The 16,884-nt window shown below is 30.9% G+C and overlaps 1 protein-coding gene and 1 long non-coding RNA gene across 3 annotated transcripts; both read right to left on the bottom strand.

Annotated features, from left to right (window-relative positions):
* Window positions 1-735: 735 nt before the first annotated feature.
* Window positions 736-2,194, bottom strand: LOC111998890 (stemmadenine O-acetyltransferase). Its single transcript, XM_024031016.2, has one exon. It carries the CDS (start codon window positions 2,136-2,138, stop codon window positions 840-842), a length of 1,299 nt encoding a protein of 432 aa, XP_023886784.1. The 5' UTR covers window positions 2,139-2,194; the 3' UTR covers window positions 736-839.
* Window positions 2,195-5,771: 3,577 nt separating this feature from the next.
* Window positions 5,772-8,885, bottom strand: LOC111998867 (uncharacterized). Of its 2 annotated transcripts, XR_002881515.2 has the most exons (4): window positions 8,760-8,885; window positions 8,589-8,646; window positions 8,415-8,486; window positions 5,772-5,997 (listed from the first exon to the last, which is right to left on the bottom strand). It is a non-coding gene; the product is annotated as an uncharacterized LOC111998867 (long non-coding RNA). The 2 variants fall into 2 exon arrangements; XR_010626527.1 differs by lacking the exon at window positions 8,760-8,885 and having other exon boundaries at window positions 8,589-8,703.
* Window positions 8,886-16,884: the final 7,999 nt, after the last annotated feature.

Raw genomic sequence — 16,884 nt, forward strand, 5'->3', positions numbered from 1 at the left:
TTTGGAACCTAAAAGTACACTCCCTTACTAAAAAACTGACTTCTTTATTTTTCAGATCCTCAATGGTATACTCATTAGCTAAGGAGTTACCAAAAGTGCACGGTCTCCTTTTTGGGACCGTCCTTCGCAAAGTACTAGTTACAATATGACGGTTCCTTACTAATGACTAAATACAATACTAAACTTTTAATCACGACTTGCCATACAATTCAAATCAATTTTCAAAGTGCTCAGAATAAATAAGTTTCACATAAAATTAAAAGTATCATTTATAAGTGTAAATCACACAAATCCAATAATAATATTAAAAAATACGAAGGCTTATCCACATTTCTATATTTAAATTACCACGTATCATCTTTACACTTTTTATATAGAATGTAGAAGTAGAATTTTTTTTTTTTTTTTTCATAATGAAGGTATATCTCAATAACATCAGCAAATGACAAACTTTACCATTATTGGTAAATAATAAGTCATAAAAATTTTATTAATTCTATTTGACTCGCAAAGAGTCCGTTTGGAAATAGCTTATTTAGTTGAAATTGAAATTTTTTTTTTCTGAAAATATTATAGATAAAGCTAAAAAGTAGTTAAATAGTACAGTGAGACATATGAATAGTATCAAAAAGTGCAACGGCAACAATGAATAATAACATGAATAAGCTGAATAGTAGCAAAAATAAGTTAAATTAAAAAAAAAACTAATTTTTTAAGCAAATGCCAACACAACCAAAATACAACAGAAGACAGTACACCATAAAAGAAGATTGAAAACAAAGGCACATAGATCCAAAATGAAAAGCTTAAGCGAGTGTTTATTCAAGGTAAGCAATCTTTCATTCTCGATCTATTGAAGAAACAAATGAGAGGAGCTCTGGATCATGTTCAAACATGGCCATGTCTTCTTCATTCATGTTTACCCACGTTTCAATTCCATAACCATCTTTGGAACTCATCATGACCACCACGTTCTTATAAGGCCTGTTGGGACTACACACCCAAGTGGGCTTCCCCATTCCAAAATCAATTTCATAGACAGGGAAGTTACACCAGCTAGTAAAGTTACAAAAGACCGTCTCACCTTTTGCGAGTTGATTCATAAAGTCGTTCATAAAATTCAAGGAGTCCACTCCATCTTGTAGTTTCTTCACGTAGTCAACATTGATTTCCCTAATTGCATTCCTAAGTTGGTTCACCCATAAACAATCGTCTTCCTCAATCTTAACCTGTGATATCGCAACCGTGACAAGATTCCCAAATGAGTTCACTGGAAGGTGTGGAGCCATTCTCCCGCGCAGGTTCACAGCATGAAGTCCTGCGAATAACTTTGCTTTGTTTCCAGATTTTGATTGAGCTATTGCAATGAAACGCCTGCAAATGAATGCTGAAACGGTCTCCACACGTGACGGGCCCTTGTCTTCTGTTCCAAATGCAAGAAAGGCTTCTTTTCTTAGGGCGGCTATGCTTGATTTGTCGAACACAAATCTTTTGGTCACAATCTTTTCTTTTGCCACTGTAGTAGTGAACCCTGATATATCTCTAGGAGGAAAATGGATGGCTGCATCAAAACTAGGGCTTATAATTTCATTAGCTCCTCGAGACATACCAGCCCATGCAGTAATGAAGTTGATTGCTGATGCTCCATCAGCAACCTTATGTGAGAAACAAAAGGAAATCGCTACTCCACCACAGTCAAAAATATTATATTGGACAGCCAGGAGAACTTCTTTTCCAAATTGATCGCTACGACTACAATCGGGCTCAAATGGTAGCAATTGGATCAAAGCTTGCCCGTTGTCTTTCTCTACCAGTTGTGACAGCATGCATGGGACACGGGCCTGAACATAGCCTACACCCTCATCGTTACAGTTGATAGAGAAATCTTCATCATTAAGTGTTCCAGCCAATGGATAGAAGCGAGTAAGGGTTTCAGCTAAAGACTCTTTTAGCGAACCAGTTCTTTCGTCGTGATCAACATCCACATATTGCTTACACTGATAAAAGAAAATGATAGGGATATAAAAGGGAGGTGCAATTTGGTCTAAAAAGGAAAGCTTGAAGTTCCTAAGGTGATGGGGGGTTGGAGATGATGGCTTAATAATCTCCTTCGAGATTATCTCAACATTCATCAGCATCTTTATTAAATTTCACTCTCTCTCACTCAGAATAATTACTGATCAATCTCTAAATTGAAATGGAGAGCAATCTTATTGAAATGAATGAAAGTGAACGAATGAATTACAATTTAGAAAATCTTTCTTATATACGAGTAACAGAGCATGACCAAATTAAGAAAAGGAATATAATTGAATTCTATACGCACAGTAATAACTAACTCCTTAATTCTCGGTTAGCTCTATAATCTGTGGTATACTTAACTGTTTCTAACTCTCTGTCTTGTATATTTGAAATTCAACAAAAGAGTGACCCTATTTAGAAGAGCGACCCTACTCAGTGGGAGTTAGAGTTGCATTTTTATTAGATTGTCCGTAATTTAGTTTTGTCTCTACTTAAAGAGTAAAAAAAATGAGGATCTCAAATAGGAGAAACCCCTTAAATAGTAGTACTAGTTTCGTTACACGCACTTCGTGCGTGTGATGAGGCTTTTTTTTTTAGCAAAAAAAAACCTGTGTTTTTATTTTATATATATAATTTTTATTTTAAGAATCTAATTTATAAGTAGATACAGTAAGAGAAATGATATGTCTACAACATTTTCATAACATTTTTACAACAAATCCTAAGTGACAGGTTGTTATTGGTTGTTATTGTTGGGGCAAAAATGTAATCTTAGTGTTAGTTCCAAATTTGAAACAGTAACAACTAACCACCTGCGATTTGTTGCAAAAATGTTGTGGACGTAGCATCTCTCATAAAGTAATTTGAAAATTAACAGAAAGAGTAGTCCTATTATTTAGACAATATTTTAGTGGGAGTTAGAGTTGCATTTTTACCTGATTGTTTTTTAGTTTTGTCTCTACTTAAACATAAAGGTGTAGAGGTATTTTTAAACTAAAAAATGAAGAATCCAAATAGGAAAAGCCCTTTAATAATAACTAGTCTCTAAGGTGATGGGGGGTTGGAGATGATGGCTTAATAATCTCCTTCGAGATTATCTCAACATTCATCAGCATCTTTATTAAATTTCACTCTCTCCCACTTAGAATAATTATTGATCAATCTCTAAATTGAAATGGAAAGAAATCCTATTGAAATGAATGAAAGTGAATGAATGAATTACAATTTAGATACTCTTTCTTATATATGAGTAACAGAGCACGACCAAATTAAGAAAAGGAAAATAATTGAATTCTATACGCACAGTAATAACTAACTCCTTAATTCTTGGTTAGCTCTATAATCTGCGGCATACTTAACTGTCTCTAACTCTCTGTCGTATATATTTGAAATTCAACAGAAGAGTGACCTTATTCAGAAGAGTGACCCTATTCAATGGGAGTTAGAGATGTATTTTTATTAGATTGTCCTTAATTTAGTTTTGCCTCTACTTAAAGATTAAAAAAATGAGGATCTCAAATAGGAGAACCCTTTTAAATAGTAGTACTAGTCTCGTTACACGCACTTCATGTGTGTGACGAGGCTATTTTTTGGCAAAAAAAACCCTGTGTTTTTATTTTATATATATAATTTTTATTTTGAGAATCTAATTTATAAGTAGAAAAAGTAAGAGAAATGATATGTCTACAACATTTTCATAACATTTTTACAACAAACCCTAAGTGGCAGGTTATTATTGATTGTTATTGTTGGGGCAAAAATGTAATCTTAGTGTTAGTTTCAAATTTGAAACAATAACAACTAACCACCTGCGATTTGTTGTAAAAATGTTGTGGATGTAGTATCTCTCATAAAGTAATTTGAAAATTAACAGAAAGAGTAGTCCTATTTTTTAGGCAATATTTTAGTGGGAGTTAGAGTTGCATTTTTGCCTGATTGTTTTTTAGTTTTGTCTCTACTTAAAAATAAAGGTGTAGACGTATTTTTAAACTAAAAAAATGAAGAATCCAAATAGGAAAAGCCCTTTAAATAATAACCAGCCTCTAAGGTAATGGGGGGTTGGAGATGACGGCTTAATAATCTCCTTCGAGATTATCCCAACATTCATCAGCATCTTTATTAAATTTCACTCTCTCTCACTCAGAATAATTACTAATCAATCTCTAAATTGAAATGGAGAGCAATCTTATTGAAATGAATGAAAGTGAATGAATGAATTACAATTTAGATACTCTTTCTTATATACGAGTAACAGAGCATGACCAAATTAAGAAAAGGAAAATAATTGAATTCTATATGCACAGTAATCACTAACTTCTTAATTCTTGGTTAGCTCTATAATCTGCGGTATACTTAACTGTTTCTAACTCTCTGTTTTATATGTTTGAAATTCAACAGAAGAGTGACCCTATTCAGAAGAGTGACCCTATTCAGTGGGAGTTAGAGTTGTATTTTTATTAGATTGTCTTTAATTTAGTTTTGTCACTACTTAAAGATTAAAAAAAATGAGGATCTCAAATAGGAGAAACCCCTTAAATAGTAGTACTAGTCTCATTACACGCACTTCGTGCGTGTGATGAGGCCTTTTTTTGGCAAAAAAAAAAAAAAACTTGTGTTTTTATTTTATATATATAATTTTATTTTGAGAATCTAATTTATAAGTAGATACAGTAAGAGAAATGATATGTCTATAACATTTTCAAAACATTTTTACAACAAATCCTAAGTGGTAGGTTGTTATTAGTTGTTATTGTTGGGACAACAATGTAATCGTAGTGTTAGTTTCAAATTTTAAATAGTAACAACTAACTACTTGCGATTTGTTGTAAAAATGTTATGGACATAGCATCTCTCGTAAAGTAATTTGAAAATTAACAGAAAGAGTAGTCCTATTTTTTAGGCAATATTTTAGTGGGAGTTAGAGTTGCATTTTTACCTGATTGTTTTTTAGTTTTGTCTCTACTTAAAAAAAAAGGTGTAGAGGTATTTTTAACTAAAAAAAATGAAGAATCCAAGCAGGAAAAACCCTTTAAATAATAACTAGCCTCTAAGGTGATGGGGGGTTGGAGATGATGGCTTAATAATCTCCTTCGAGATTAATCTCAACATTCATCAACATCTTTATTAAATTTCACTCTCTCTCAATCAGAATAATTACTGATCAATCTCTAAATTGAAATGGAGAGCAATCTTATTGAAATGAATGAAAGTGAATGAATGAATTACAATTTAGATACTCACTACAACAAAAGTGGGCTATGGTGACAAAAACATTTCATCACAATATGTCTTTATTTTGTCATGAATACATATGGTGACGAAATGGTGACAAAAAAACATTCGTCACCTAAGCTCTGTCACCTTATGTATTGGTGACGAAAATGTTTCATCACCAATAAAAAAATGATAGGTGACGAAATTTTTTCGTCACCAATAAAAAATGATAGGTGACAAACGTTTTTCGTCACCTAATATTTTTGTCACTAAATCTTATTTTCAATAACGGAATATTTCGTCACCAAATGTATTTTTTTTTCCAATTTCAATAGATTAGGTGACGAAGTTTTGTGTCATCGATTTTTTTTTATTTTATTATTTCAATAGATCAAGTGACGAATTATTTCGTCACCAATTTTTGCTTATAGTCAGATATGGCGAAGAAAATTATCGTCACCAATTTTATTTTTTTTATTAATATTCTTTACATTTACTTGCCATTATATTAACATGTTCATTTATAACCAAATCCATAAAAAATAAATAAAAAAATCCATTCATTTCTAACCAAATCCATAAAAATAAAAAATAAAAATAAAAATAAAAACCATACAATCTAAAAATGCAATAAAGATGTTCACAAAGTAATTACAACCATTTATATACAAATGATATATGTCTTGGCTTCTAAACTTTACATAAAATTATTTGAGTTCAAGTAGTCCCACAAAAGCTATCTTTTTGCCACCAATCCTATATCTGCACAAGTATAAAGGAAAATACATCAATAACAAACTAGACTACAAACCTATATCCCTAATAAGATGTACTACCCAAAAAAAAAAAAAAAAAAGATTATTATTAGTAAGACAATGTAAAAAAATGTCTACAAAATACCCAATAACAAACTAGACAAAATAATCATAATACAACATCATATGAAGCCAAACTATCAAAGAAAGAAGACCCACAACATTCTCATCAAATAAAAACCAAATAAAGAATGCAGAAAAATCTCAATTTAAAACAAAACAAATAAAGTGAAATCCAAAACAAAACCTAGCCACCATCATAAACACAAACCCAACCACCACAACGAATAAAAAATCTAGTCAACACTATTAAAAAAAAAAAAAAACTAGCCACCACCATTAAACAAAAACCACAGCCACCACCATAAACAAAAAACACAGCCACCGCTATTAACACAAAAAACTCAGCCACTACCATAAACAAAAAACTCAGCCACCAATCAATAGCTGGCTACAATGTGAAGTTTCACCTAAAAATGTCTCACTTTAGGAAATGTCTCAACATTATAGGACTACACATGTGGCTCTGCCAAAACCTAAAAACCACGACTTCAAGATATAGGATAGATGCAAACTAAGCATATTCCTCCTAAAATCGAACACCACAAGTATTTCAGTTTCAGGTCTCATTTGGTGAGATGGATATTGATTCCCATGCTCTAATGCCAGCAAAGCCACCTTTGATAGCCATATGGTCAGCCATCTCTCTTCCCTTGCTTACCTTTTGTATTTATGGCATTCCATTATATTCACATTTTTGTATTTCTACATAATAAGATTGGTTTTAACACATCTTTGACATCAAGTTTAGAAATTTATTTGTGTTGAACTCAAAAGGCATTTTCTTAAGGATGGTGACAATATCAAAAGATGAACATGTGGTGGCCATGTTATTCTTGTCTCCAAAATATCTATAAAGACAAAACAATTAAGACCACAAATTTCATCAGCTTATTAATCTAACCATCTCAAACTACATGCTAGAGATTTCTTTTATATATGTGTTCTGTAAAAGTTATTTGACAAGTTAGCTTCATTTATTCTTCCAATATATTGCTTTTACAGTGAAAAATTAATGAAAGCATGATTCATAGGAACAAAAATATTTGTTGTAATTACATGCATTATGACGTAGAGACATTGAAAACAAATTAAATAATGTTTGCAACATCAACCAAGAGAGAAACATGCACTATACATGATGAAAGAATTACAGACACCAATTTCTTTTTTTTTTCTTTTCTTCCCAATTTAAAGTCCAAAATAAAGTTACAGGGAGCTAGATTAAGATGATTGGGCAGGATTGGAGTTCCAACTGCTCAGGGTGATGTCAGAGTGTACTAGAGGAATCTACAATTAGATCAATAAAGAATATTGGACCCTTTAATGTGTTTTGAGAGGTCAATTCAACCAAAAAAATAACTTTCAACATAAACTTTTCAATCTACACCAGTTGGTGCTATATCACATCCGTCAAAATTAGGACATGTTAATCTCTAAAAAATTTAACAGAAGCTATTAGCCACAAGGCTATTCTATTTCAAAAAAGAAGGCACAGAAATAATCTTAACTGTGCTTACGGTACCAATTAGCAGAATGCCAAAAATCCTAAGAGGAGCACCCAAGCCCATTCCAATGTCCCCAAAATGTTTCAATCAATCCTATTATAAGTATATTTTGATCATTATCCAATTACAATTACACTAAGCATACACTTATTAAAAAATCTAGTATGGGAATCACCTAATCTAAGCAAGACCTACTGCTTGAGGACTGGAGTATCATGCATCTCAATCAACCAAACAAACCCCCATTAGGCTAATCAACCCTCACATTTTATAGAAAACAAAGTCATAAGGATTAGCATTAGCAGACGAAGTAAGCACCAAAAACACACTTAAAGAGTTGACTAGAACTGAAATTGTTAAACAAAGTGCACCACTTTGACTGAATATTGCTTAGTTTGAAAATGATATTAACCAGTAAACTAGTGTTACTGACAAGTAAAGTAAGCACACAAAAACATAGAAACCCAGAAAACAAGCATTTCGGGTACACAGAAATCAGCCTCAAAAGAATAAATAAAGATTTAATCTTTAAGGTCCCAGAAAACCCAGATTCAGCACCAAACAAAACTAACAAAACCCACAAAAATTAAACTTCAAAATCTAACATATCAAGTCACAAAATTGCATTTATTTAATAGACACATTTATGCACACGCATGAATTGGAAAAAATTATAAAAGCAATGTCTAGAATCCATAATGATATAAATAGAATTGCTGCTGAGTTTAAATATTATAAAATCAATAGGGATTGTTGTTCCATATCTCAAAAAATCAATAGGGAAAGACTCGATTACCTTCTCCAATCCCAAAAGCTATGTCCTAAAATCAACACCCTCTCTAATCCCAAAATCAATATCCTGCTAATCCTGAAAGAAGAAAAAATAATCCACAAAGTCACTAGGTAACATGAGAGAGAGATAGAGAGAAGAGTGGTGAGAGAGAGAGGATTGATGGGAGAGAGAGCTTACTAGTCTTTTTGGGAGAGGCTGAGAGGCGTGGGTCTGTACATGGGAGGAGAAAGAGAGACTAACAGTGTTTTGTTTACACCAATAAACAATAAAAAAGAGTAAGACTAACAGCATCTAAAATATTTTACATAAACTTTATCTAATAAAAATAAAAAATAAATAAAAAGAAACCTGAAAATTTTAGAACCCGCCTAAAAACTGGTCACCACCGCGCAAAAAGAAATCAAAAAATTCACTACGTGCTTTTCACCGCTCAAAAGAAAAAACTGAATATCAACTTTTAGTTTACAAATTGTGTGCTTCACTGCTTTGATAGTTTGCTAGTGGTATTTGTATACACAACAAATCAATGAGATCCACACCTTTGTTTTTTAGTTTTTAATATAGAATAAATGAGAGCCACATAATTTTAATATTTTTTTAAGCCTTTAGTTTTTGTTTTACTTGCAACTCTGTACATTATACTACTTTGTTAAGTGTACATTCTACTACGTACTACTTCCCAAGAACTTTATAATATATATATATATATATATATTACCACTACTACTTGATAATTATGATTTAGCTTAGATATTCACGGAATTTAGTTTTTTTTTTCTTCTTATGATAATTATGATTAGAAAAAAAAAATAGTAGTTTTAATTAATTAAGTGAATAAATTTAAAAAGTACTTAATTTTTCTCTAACATTAATTCAATAATATATATATACACACATATAAATAAATAATAAACATTTTATTTTTAAGATTACAATTCAACATATGTGATGGTCTATTTTTGAAGAAAAATAATTAAATCTAAATGAAAGTATCACTAAATGTTACGTTTTTACATTTTGCTATTTTTATTTTCTAAATATAAGAAGTGAAAACCCACATAAATCTTTTGCAAATTTTTACCTACATATTATTAGTAATAAACCACAGTTGGCACTATCATGGTTTCAAAAACTAGACTAGACTTGCTGATTCAACTAGGAACCGATCACTGATCCACTCTGGTTATAACTAAAAACCGAAAAATAGTAAAACCCAGGATTAACTAGGAACCGGCCGATCAACCGTGAAAACTGAAAACCAAGACGGCTCAACCGGTTTTTGAACGTACCTGTTAAGATGCCAAAATGATCCCAAAGTCACAGTTGTTAGAGCAATCAAATTTCACATCAAATTAAGAAATATAGGGTTGGGTTCAAGTTACACTTGATGTAACTCTAAAAAATGTTACACCGTCCAATAATTTAACTTTAAATGCATATTTGAAAGTCCAACCGTTGGATTACATAATATATACATTCTTAACATGCATGCCAATTTTTATGCCAATCAGGTGTAATTTACCATTTGATCTTTAAACTCATCTTTTATGCATTATTTTAAACTACAAAAACTTGAATTTAGACAATTGATAAATGACATGCCTATTAATCTTTGCTCACCTTAAAATTCTATAAGCATGAAAAATATATGAAAATTTGGTAATCTAACCGTAAATTTATCAAAATTCACATCGAATTAAGAAATATAGGGTTGGGTTCAAGTTACACTTGATATAACTCTAAAAAATGTTACACCACCCAATAACTTATTATTGAATGCATATTTTGAAAATTCAACCGTTGGATTACATGTTGTATATGGTCTTAACATGCATGCCAAGTTTCATGTCAATCGGGTGTAATTTACCATTTCATCTTTAAACTCATCTTTTATATGTTATTTTAAACTATAAAAACTTGAATTTAGACAATTGATTGATGACAAGCCCATTAATCTTTGATCACCTTGAAATTTTGTAAGCATGAAAAACATATGAAGATAATGTAATCCAACAGTAGATTTGTCAAAATTCACATTGAATTAAGAAATACAGGGTTGGGTTCAAGTTACACCTGATGTAACTCTAAAAAATGTTACACCACCCAATAACTTAATTTGAACGCATATTTTGAAAATCCAACCGTTGGATTACATGATATATACGTTCTTAACATGCATGCCAATTTCCATGCTAATCGGGTGTAATTTACCATTTGATCTTTAAACTCATCTTTTATGCGTTATTTTAAACTACAAAAACTTAAATTTAGACAATTGGTAAATGACATGCCTATTAATCTTTGCTCACTTTGAAATTTTGTAAGCATGAAAAATATATGAAGATAATGTAATCTAACGGTAGATTTATCAAAATTCACATCGAATTAAGAAATATAGGATTGAGTTCAAGTTACACTTGATATAACTCTAAAAAAAGTTACACCACCCAATAACTTATTATTGAATGCATATTTTAAAAATCCAACCGTTGGATTACATGTTGTATATGGTCTTACCATGCATGCCAATTTTCATGTCAATCGGGTGTAATTTACCATTTCATCTTTAAACTCATCTTTTATACGTTATTTTAAACTACAAAAACTTGAATTTAGACAATTGATTAATGACAAGCCCATTAATTTTTTATCACCTTGAAATTTTGTAATCATGAAAAACATATGAAAATAATGTAATTCAACAGTAGATTTGTCAAAATTCACATTGAATTAAGAAATATAAGGTTCGGTTCAAGTCACACCTGATGTAACTCTAAAAAATGTTACACCACTCAATAACTTAATTTTGAATGCATATTTTGAAAATCTGACCGTTGGATTACATGATATATACGTTCTTAACATGAATGTCAATTTTCATGTCAATCGGGTGTAATTTACCATTTGATCTATAAACTCATCTTTTATACGTTATTTTAAACTACAATAACTTGAATTAAGACAATTGATAAATGACATACCTATTAATCTTTGCTCACCTTGAAATTCTGTAAGCATGAAAAATATATGAAGATAATGTAATCTAATGGTAGATTTATCAAAATTCACATCGAATTAAGAAATATAGGGTTGGGTTCAAGTTATACTTGATGTAATTCTAAAAAATGTTACACCACCCAATAACTTATTATTGAATGCATATTTTGAAAATCCAACTGTTGCATTACATGTTGTATATGGTCTTAACATGCATGCCAACTTTCATGCCAATCAGATGTAGTTTACCATTTGATCTTTAAACTCATCTTTTATGCGTTATTTTAAACTATAAAAACTTGAATTTAAACAATTGATTGATGACATGACTATTAATCTTTGATCACCTTGCAAGTTTGTAAGCATGAAAAATATATGAAGATAATGTAATCCAACGGTAGATTTGTCAAAATTCACGTCGAATTAAGAAATATAAGGCTAGGTTCAAGTTACACCTGATGAAACTCTAAAAAATATTACACCACCCAATAACTTAATTTTGAATGCATATTTTGAAAATCCAACCGTTGGATTACATGATATATACGTTCTTAACATGAATGCCAATTTTCATGCCAATCGGGTGTAATTTATCATTTGATCTCTAAACTCATCTTTGATCACCTTGAAATTTTGTAAGCATGAAAAATATATGAAGATAATGTAATTCAACAGTAGATTTGTCAAAATTCACATCAAATTAAGAAATATAGGACTGGATTCAATTTACACCTGATGTAACTCTAAAAAATGTTATACCACCCAATAACTTATTATTAATTGCATATTTTGAACATGCAACCGTTGGATTACATGATATATATGTTCTTAACATGCATGCCAATTTTTATGCCAATCGGCTATAATTTACCATTTGATCTTTAAACTCATCTTTTACGCGTTATTTTAAACTACAAAAACTTGAATTTAGACAATTGATTGATGACATGCCTATTAATCTTTGATGACCTTGAAATTTTGTAAACATGAAAAATAGATGAAGATAATGTAATCTAACTGTAGATTTTTCAAAATTCACATCAAATTAAGAAATATAAGACTGGGTTCAACTTACACCTAATGTAACTCTAAAAAATGTTACTCCATCCAATAACTTATTATTGAATTCATATTTTGAAAATTCAACCGTTGGATTACATGTTTTATATGGTCTTAGCATGCATGCCAATTTTCATGCCAATCGGATGAAATTTATCCATTTACCCATTATTATTCATTTAACTAATTAAATCTAACCCAAACCTAACTCAACCAAATTATTATGGGTAAACCCCAACACACCCAACATACCCAATTACCCAATAATCAAAATTACCAAATTGCCTCTAAAACTTACAAATAACAAAAGTACTCCTAAAATCCTCTAAAATTGCCGAAATGCACCCTAAACCTAAAAAATAACCGAAATACCTTTAAAATTACCAAAATACCCCTAAAACTTAAAACATTACCAAAATATCCCCAGAAACTAAAAAAATACCAAAATACCCCATAAACCTAAACAATAACCGAAATACCCCCAGAACCTTCAAAATGATCAAAATACCCCCCGAAACATAAAAACGACAAAAACATACCCTAAACCTAAGAAATGACCGAAATACTCCCCAAAACCTTAAAAATGACCAAAATACCCCTGAAACTTATAAAAAATACCAAAATGCCCCCTAAACATAAAAAATGACCAAAATAGCCAGAAATTATAAAAATGAGCATTTTGGTCGTTTAGGGGTATTTTAGTCATCATATAGGTTTTAGGGCCATTGTTGAGGGTATTGCAATCATCTTTTAGGTTTAGGGTGTATTGTTATCATCATATAGGTTTTAGGGCTATTTTTGTCATTTTATAGGTTTTAGGGGTATTTTTGTCATTTTTTAGGTTTAGGGGTATTTTGGTAATTTTCAAGCATCAAGGCTATTTCGGTTATTTTTTAGGTTTAGGGGTTATTTTGGTAATTTTCTGTTTCGAGGGTATTTTGGCTAAATTTTAGGTTTTGAAGGTATTTTGGTTATTTTTTAGGTTTCATGTGTACTTTGGTCATTTCTTAGGATTTGGGGGTTTCGGTCATTTATTAGGTTTAGGAGATATTTTGGTAATTTTTAGTGGTTTTTGAGCATATTTGGTGATTTTGGGGGTGTTTTGGCCATTTTTGAGGTTATTTCATGGGTATTTTTCTCATTTTAGAGATTTTGGGATATTTTGGTCATTTTAGTGGGTTTTTAGCATAATTGGTGATTTTAGAGATTGTAGGAGTATTTTGGTCATTTTAAAGGTTTCATGGGTATTTTGTTTTTTTTAGAGATTTTGAGGATATATTGGTCATTTTAGTGGGTTTTGAGCATATTTGGTGATTTTATAAAAATTGGCTTTGGGTAGGGTATGGATATCTATGGATAAACAGATCGGGTAACAATTGGGTATGGATACTAATTGGGTAAAGTAATTGGATATCCATGGATAAATTAATTGGGTCGGGTATGCCCATGGCCATCCTTAATTATTTGTAAACAATAGGTGACACACACTTATTTCGTCACCAAAAACACCTCCATCTTAATATTGGATGATGAAGTTGGAATTTCATCACCTCCGGTTAGTCTTTGGTTAAACAATAGGTGACGAAAATTTATTTCGTCACCAAAAACACCTACATCCTAATATTGGGTGACGAATTTAGAATTTCGTCACCTCTGGTAAGTCTTTGGTGACGTGAATATTTCGTCACCCTAGGTTTACATTTTTTTCATGACCTATAGTGACGAAATAAATATTTCGTCACCAATTTGTACATCTTTGATGACAAAATATTGATTTCGTCACCAATTCGTACATCTTTGGTGACGAAATATTGATTTCGTCACCAATTTTAAAATTTTTATAATATTTGGTGACGAATTCTTCTTTTCCTCACTAAATGTTATCATTTAGTGACGAAATTGTTTATCCTCACTAGATTTTGTCACCATAGCCCACTTTTGTTGTAGTGACTCTTTCTTATATACGAGTAACAGAGCACGACCAAATTAAGAAACGGAAAATAATTGAATTCTATATGCATAGTAATAACTAACTTCTTAATTCTTGGTTAGCTCTATAATCTGTAGTATACTTAACGGTTTCTAACTCTCTGTTTTATACATTTGAAATTCAACAGAAGAGTGACCCTATTCAGAAGAGTGACCCTATTCAGTGGGAGTTAGAGTTGTATTTTTATTAGATTGTCTTTAATTTAGTTTTGTCTTTACTTAAAGATTAAAAAAAAAGAGGATCTCAAATAGTAGAAACCCCTTAAATAGTAGTATTAGTCTCATTACACGCACTTCGTGCATGTGATGAGGCTTTTTTGAAGCAAAAAAAACCTGTGTTTTTATTATATATATATAATTTTATTTTGAAAATCTAATTTATATGTAGATATAGTAAGAGAAATGATATGTTTACAACATTTTCATAACATTTTTACAACAAATCCAAAGTGGTAGGTTGTTATTGTTGGGGCAACAATGTAATCTTAGTGTTAGTTTCAAATTTGAAACATTAACAACTAACCACCTGCGATTTGTTGTAAAAATGTTATGGACATAGCATCTCTCATAAAGTAATTTGAAAATTAACAAAAAAAGTAATCCCATTTTTTAGGTAATATTTTAGTGGGAGTTATAGTTGCATTTTTACTTGATTGTTTTTTAGTTTTGTCTATACTTAAACATAAAGGTGTAAAGGTATTTTTAAACAAAAAAAAATGAAGAATCCAAATAGGAAAAGCTCTTTAAATAATAACTAGCTTCTAAAGTGATGGGGGGTTGGAGATGATGGCTTAATAATCTCCTTCGAGATTATCTCAACATTCATCAGCATCTTTATTAAATTTCACTCTCTCTCACTTAGAATAATTACTGATCAATATCTAAATTGAAATGGGGAGCAATCTTATTGAAATGAATGAAACTGAATGAATGAATTACAATTTAGAAACTCTTTCTTATATATGAGTAACAGAGCATGACCAAATTAAGAAAAGGAAAATAATTGAATTCTATATGCACAGCAATAACTAACTTCTTAATTCTTGGTTAGCTCTATAATCTGCGGTATACTTAATTGTTTCTAACTCTCTGTTTTATATATTTGAAATTCAACAGAAGAGTGAACCTATTCAGAAGAGTGACCCTATTCAGTGGGAGTTTGAGTTGTATTTTTATTAGATTGCCTCCAATTTAGTTTTGTCTCTACTTAAAGATTAAAAAAAATGAGGATCTTAAATAGGAGAAACCCTTTAAATAGTAGTACTAGTCTCATTACATGCACTTTGTGCATGTGATGAGGGATTTTTTTAGCAAAAAAAAAAAAACTTGTGTTTTTATTTTATATATATAAATTTTTTTTTTTGAATCTAATTTATAAGTAGATACAGTAAGAGAAATGATATGTCTACAACATTTCANCAACATTCGGGTGGTTTAGTTTGTAGGATATTGGGCCAAAAAGTCTTAGGACTTCAGTTTGAACTTCAACAATTAATTATGTATTGGTGCTTCTTATATCCAATTTCCATTTTAAATAGTTGACCTAAAAAATAAGTGAGTTCCTGACACAGACCGGGGGTATGAGGTCTTGCCTAGGAGCGGGTAGGATACTACTATAGTCATGTCCAAGTAAGAAAGCAGCCACATTGGTTGCCCCTCTACCCATTTTTTGTTTACCAAAAAAAAAAAAAAAAAAAGTGCAAAAGTTCACCCCTTGTTTTTTTTTTTTTTTTTTTTTTTTTTTTGGTGTTTGAAAAATGTAGTAATTTCAAATTATAATAAATGTTCTAAATTAACCTTTACCCAAAAAATAGAAGAGCCATCGCGTGCTTAGAGGCTTGTTAGAAATAACTCATTTGATTATTTATGGAATAAAACCCTCGAAAACAATTGTAAGCACAAGACCCATGTGTTTATAAGTATTCGATATCAAAAGCCAACAATACATAATCCATATGATCATATAAAATTAATATGTGACAGATTAAGGACCAAGGTTCTCTTAAAAAAAAAAAACAAAAAAGACGAAGAATCTTTGGAAATAATTTGGAGTAGAAGTTTCATGCTTTCAGCTACTTGGTGAATATTTTGTATGAGGCTAGCACTATTATGTGATTGTATGTATGGCAGATTGGCCATATAGTAGTGAAGCTGCAATCACATTTATAATCAGCTTACACATTTGCATCTATTAGCTGCTTTTTTTTTTTTTTTGGGTGTGGGTGGTGGGGGGTTATAAGATTATAAGTAGCAGGTAGTAAGTACACCAATTTGCTAGAATAAGTTTCCAAACCAAGAAACTCTACACAATGGGTAAAGGATACTTAGTGTCGTTAGAAGCCTAAAAATAGTTTCTTTCTTAGTGTATGTTGTCCAAAAAACACAAATTATCTTGATAACATCAGTGCAACATTTAATAGCATTTAAT

Source organism: Quercus suber, unplaced genomic scaffold (genome assembly GCF_002906115.3).
Source record: "Quercus suber isolate HL8 unplaced genomic scaffold, Cork oak 2.0 scaffold_788, whole genome shotgun sequence".
Taxonomy (NCBI): Eukaryota; Viridiplantae; Streptophyta; class Magnoliopsida; order Fagales; family Fagaceae; genus Quercus; species Quercus suber.